Source organism: Salvelinus sp. IW2-2015, unplaced genomic scaffold (assembly GCF_002910315.2).
Source record: "Salvelinus sp. IW2-2015 unplaced genomic scaffold, ASM291031v2 Un_scaffold4227, whole genome shotgun sequence".
Classification (NCBI taxonomy): Eukaryota; Metazoa; Chordata; class Actinopteri; order Salmoniformes; family Salmonidae; genus Salvelinus; species Salvelinus sp. IW2-2015.
In genome coordinates this window covers 22,848-27,863 of record NW_019945498.1, presented here as the reverse complement: position 1 = coordinate 27,863, position 5,016 = coordinate 22,848, and the positions used below count along the sequence as shown (strand labels likewise).

The window sequence follows — 5,016 nt, the reverse complement described above, 5'->3', positions numbered from 1 at the left end:
AATCCCACTGTTCTTCTTACCACATCCCAGACTCCCCCACAGCTGCTGCTCAAGACACCTAAGGTATCATTACAATGCACACCATTATTTGGCATATCTAACTCACATACATTTCCATATGTTTCAAATCTGTTATAGTTTTTGTTCAAAACTAAAGACAAAGACAGTTACAAATATATTTCTTCATAAACATCTGACCAACAACCAATACAGTTCTCAATGAGAATAACTGTAGCTATGAATAAATGGTAAAACAATATTTCATTCCACTAGCACTAAATATGAATTCATTCCACTAGCACTAATGAATACTCAGGGAGAAAAAGGTGTAGATTCACAGGCAGGTGTTTATGTCACCTTAGCAGAAGGCAGGAATCGTGGTCACAGGCAGGCAATGGTCATACACAGGTTTGCAAACAGACAGGTGAATCAAAACTAGGACTGAAGGCTATAACTGGTTCTCACAAACGAGCTGGGAAAAGACTTAGTAGAGTCAAAATGAACAATACCTCCCAAAGGCACAAACAGAATGAACTGAACTAAATAAGGAGCTGATGAGACCAGGTGAGAAACCAACACAGGTGAAATCAATGAACAAAAATGAAAGACAGGGCTACGTTCCAGAACACAAAGAAACAGGGCTACGTTCCAGAACACAAAGAAACAGGGCTACGTTCCAGAACACAAAGAAACAGGGCTACGTTCNCACAAAGAAACAGGGCTACGTTCCAGATCACAAAGAAACAGGGCTACGTTCCAGAACACAAAGAAACAGGGCTACGTTCCAGAACACAAAGAAACAGGGCTACGTTCTAGAACACAAAGAAACAGGGCTACGTTCCAGAACACAAAGAAACAGAACACAAGGTTGACTAAGAAAATAAATACAGAACCTTACAAGCACTAAATATGATTTAATATTTACATACTAATTTTGAATGAATTACACTACCACAAAACCATACAGGGCAGTAACATGGATCAGATACCTCCCCCCCTTTCTCCCTCCTGTTACTTGGTCTTAGTGAGGTGCTGAAGGCAAGGGTAGCAGAGTTGGGGTTAAGTAGAATTGAAGGCAGTCAATTCAGGAAGTAAACTGAAAATCCAATTCAATAACATTTCTTTGTTGTTGTATATTTTCAATGAATTCTAAATAATCTGAAAGTAGAAGCTATTTATAAAACATTTAAAAATTTATCCATTTGGAATTTAACATTCAAATCACTTCCTGAATTGATTGCCTTCAATTTCTTATTTACCACAAACATGCAAAACAGTGATGTCTCAGAGCGAGGGGGACGTGCTGACTCTACCAGCCCCAGAGAACAAGGAGGAGGAGACGGTGGGGTCGGACCAGGTTTTGGATGGTCTGGGCCAGGAGGAGAGCCCAGACTCAACCCCAGCAGAGCCTGACAGCGGGGACGAGTGGGACACAGACTTGGAGGCTGATGGTACTACTGGAGCTGTGTGTGGGGGGTGGGGGAGGTGGTGTGTGAATGTGTATGTGTGTGTGTGTGTGTGTGTGAGAGAGAGAGAGAAAGAGGGTGGTAGGGAGGGAGGGAGAGAGATGTGTGAGTGGGTGAGTGTGTGTGTGTGTGTGTGTATTTCACCAAACACTACAGTACATACATTTTTACGTTTTCAAAACACCACAGTACATCAAATGTGACTTTTTAATTGCTTTTCAGGGATTCTCCATGTCTGCCTTTNCCCTTTCCTCTTGTTTCCTCTCCTCTCATCCTCCAGAGCAGGACAGGAGAGACAGGCTGGTCTCCCCTACAGAGCTCTACCTGGTGGCCTGTCGTCTGACGGCTGTGATCCCCTGCTCCTATGTCCTCCGTCAGCTAGCCTCCACCACCCTGGACCTCAACCAGCAGGGCACCCTGGACCTCAACCATCATGGCCTGGGACCGCTGGGGGCTAAAGCCCTGGCCATCACCCTCCTGGTGAGTAGAATGAACCCTCCACCGTGGGGTTTGGATAAAGAGAGGGGGAAACTGTCTTTTCATTTTGATACTTTCAAGCCTAGGCCTCAAAAATACTTGACATATAGCGACCATCTATCTGTATAGCAGGCCGGCACCATAGAGTTATAATGTTAGTGCTACCGAGATCTCTTGTTATGCTCATCGAGGGTTGGTGGTATGTTGACTGTAGGTAGATACAGTAGATCACTTGGTTGTATCTGTATGTGTTGCCTTATAGAGCGACGTGCAGATCAGTAACCTGGAGCTGAAGGACAACTACCTTCTGGCTGAGGGGACTGGCTACCTCATGGAGATGTTCAAGGAGAACTTTACTATTCAGAGTCTAGTACGTATTAGATATATTAGAATAGTACTAAGAAATAGGTATTATGAATAACATATTAGAATAGTATTATAGAATAGTATTATAGAAGTTACATTATAGAATAGTACTAGTGAATAGTATTATAGAATATATTATATAGAATAGTATTATAGAATAGTATTATATGATAGTACTATAGAATAGTATTATAGAATAGTACTTACTAGAATAGTATTATAGAATAATATGTTAATAATTATAATATAGAATATTATTATAGAATAGTACCATAGAATAGTATTATAGAATAACATTATAGAATAGTATTATAGAATAGTACTATAGAATAGTACTATAGAATAATATTATAGAATACTATTACAGAATAGTATTTTAGAGTAGTACTATAGAATAATATTATAGAATAGTACTATAGAATAATATTTTAGAGTAGTATTATAGAATACGTAGTATTAAATACTAGTATTATAGAATAGTATTAAATAATAGTACTATAGAATAATATTATAGAATACTATTATAGAATAGTATTATAGAATAGTATTAAATAATAGTATTAAATAATAGTATTATAGAATAGTATTAAAGAATAGTATTATAGAATAGTATTATAGAATAATATAAAATAATATTATTATAGAATAGTAATATAGAATAGTATTAAATAATAGTAGTATAGAATAGTATTATATCATAGTACTAAAGAGGAGTATTATTGAATAGTATTACAGAATATTATTAAAGAACAGTATTATAGAATAGTATTAAAGAATAGTATTATAGAATAGTATTATAGAATAGTATTATAGTATTATAGAATAGTATTATAGTATTAAAGAATATAATTATAGAATAGTATTATAGTCTTATAGAATAATATTATAGTATTAAAGAATAGTATTATAGAGAATATTATTATAGAATAGTATTAAAGAGTAGTATTATAGAATAGTATCATAGAATAGTATTATGGTATAGTATTAAAGAATAGTACCATAGAATAGTATTATAGTATTACAGAATACTATTATAGTATTATAGAATAGTATTATAGCATTATAGAATAGTATTATAAAATAGTAATATAGTATTACAGAATAGTATTAAAGAATAGTATCATAGAATAGTATTATAGAATAGTATTAAATAATAGTAATGCATTGATATCTTTATGGGTACGCTACACTGGTTGAGGGGACATGGAGATTATCAAGGAAAACTGCTGCTACACAAACATTGGTTTTCTACCGGAGCCATAAATCCAGGGAGTTAGAAGATGAGGTTTCTGCATTATGATGCGTTTACATGGCACTTCCGTCCATGGCAGCCATGTTAGCTCCATATAAATAGCTAGTGCATTCGTAAATTCCCTCTGGCTATCTACTCCGATGTCAGAGCACTCTCGTCTGAGTGTGCCAGGGCGTAGAATAAATTATGAATTTACGAACGCTCGACACCGGTTGAATATGACCGGTGTCAGTAAACGTCGGCAAAAAAAAGGTGTAATTAAATTGTTGCCAGCAGCCCAGTTACAGTCATCAACGCTCTGGATAACATGAAAACAGCCTAACCAGCTCTGCCAGGGCGAGTGAAATGGTCAGAGTGAAGTGCTCTCTCATTTGTGTCTGGAAGTAGCTAGCCAATGTTAGCCAGTTAGCTTGGGTGCTGTTGTGAGGTCAGAATGCCCTACTCCTCAGCCAGAGCATTTGGTGTGCCCTCTGAAGGCTCCAAGAGCGAAACACTCTGCGTTTATGAATGGACAATCTGACGACACTGAATTTACGAGCACCCAGAATGCACTCTGAGCGCCCTCTGGCACCCCAGATTGAATTTAGAAACTATCGTTTCTATAGTTAGCTTCCCATGAGCAATATTGACCAATAGCAGTTCTCTGAATTTTCGGAATTTTAAACAATGCTATATAGGTACAATATTCCAAATTCTCATCGTGAATGTAATGCTTAAAGGCGCTAACATGGATTCCATTCTAAAAGTTGCCGCAACTTTCTAAATACAATATATATACAAAAGTATGTGGACACCCCTTCAACTTAGTGGATTCGGCTATTTCAGCAACAACTGTTGCTGACAAAGTGTATAAAATCGAGCCCACAGCCATGCAATCTCCATAGACAAACATTGGCAGTWRRATGGCCTTACTGAAGAACTCAGTGACTTTCAACGTGGCACCGTCATACTGTAGGATGCCACCTTYCCAACAAGTCAGTTCATCAAATTTCTGCACTAGTAGAGCTGCCCTGGTCAACTGTAAGTGCTGTTATTGTGAAGTGGAAACGTCTAGGAGCAACAACGGTTCAGCCGGGTATCTACCAAACCCAGATCGTCACGTCGGACATGACAGCATGGTGAAGCGTGACTTCATCACTCCAGAGACGCATTCCACTGCCTCCAGAGGTCCCAATGCGCGTGAATTTACTCCTCACAGTCAAACGCTTGGCATTGCCACATGGTTTATCTTGAGGCTTGTGTGTGGCTGCTCAGCCATGGACACCATTTTCATGAAAGCACCGACTAACATTTCTTGTGCTGATGTTGCCTTCCAGAGGCAGTTTGGGAACTCTGTAGTGCAGTGGTTGGCAACGAGGACAGCACGATTTTGTTACGCCGTTACGTCAACCTTCAGCACTCGGTGTGGTCCGTGTGTTGGTGTGAGCTTGTGTGGACCTACCACTTCGCGGCTGA

At 38.4% G+C, this 5,016-nt stretch overlaps 1 protein-coding gene across 1 annotated transcript in view; it reads left to right on the top strand.

Annotated features, from left to right (window-relative positions):
- Positions 1–1,279: 1,279 nt before the first annotated feature.
- Positions 1,280–5,016, top strand: part of LOC139026257 (leucine-rich repeat-containing protein 74A-like) — a gene marked incomplete at its 3' end in the record, with an annotated part of 21,968 nt that continues 18,231 nt past the window's right edge. The window contains exons 1-3 of the mRNA XM_070441544.1: positions 1,280–1,451; positions 1,747–1,946; positions 2,206–2,313. Of these exons, the coding sequence (XP_070297645.1) occupies positions 1,280–1,451; positions 1,747–1,946; positions 2,206–2,313 (480 nt within the window). The remainder of the gene's footprint in view (positions 1,452–1,746; positions 1,947–2,205; positions 2,314–5,016) is intronic.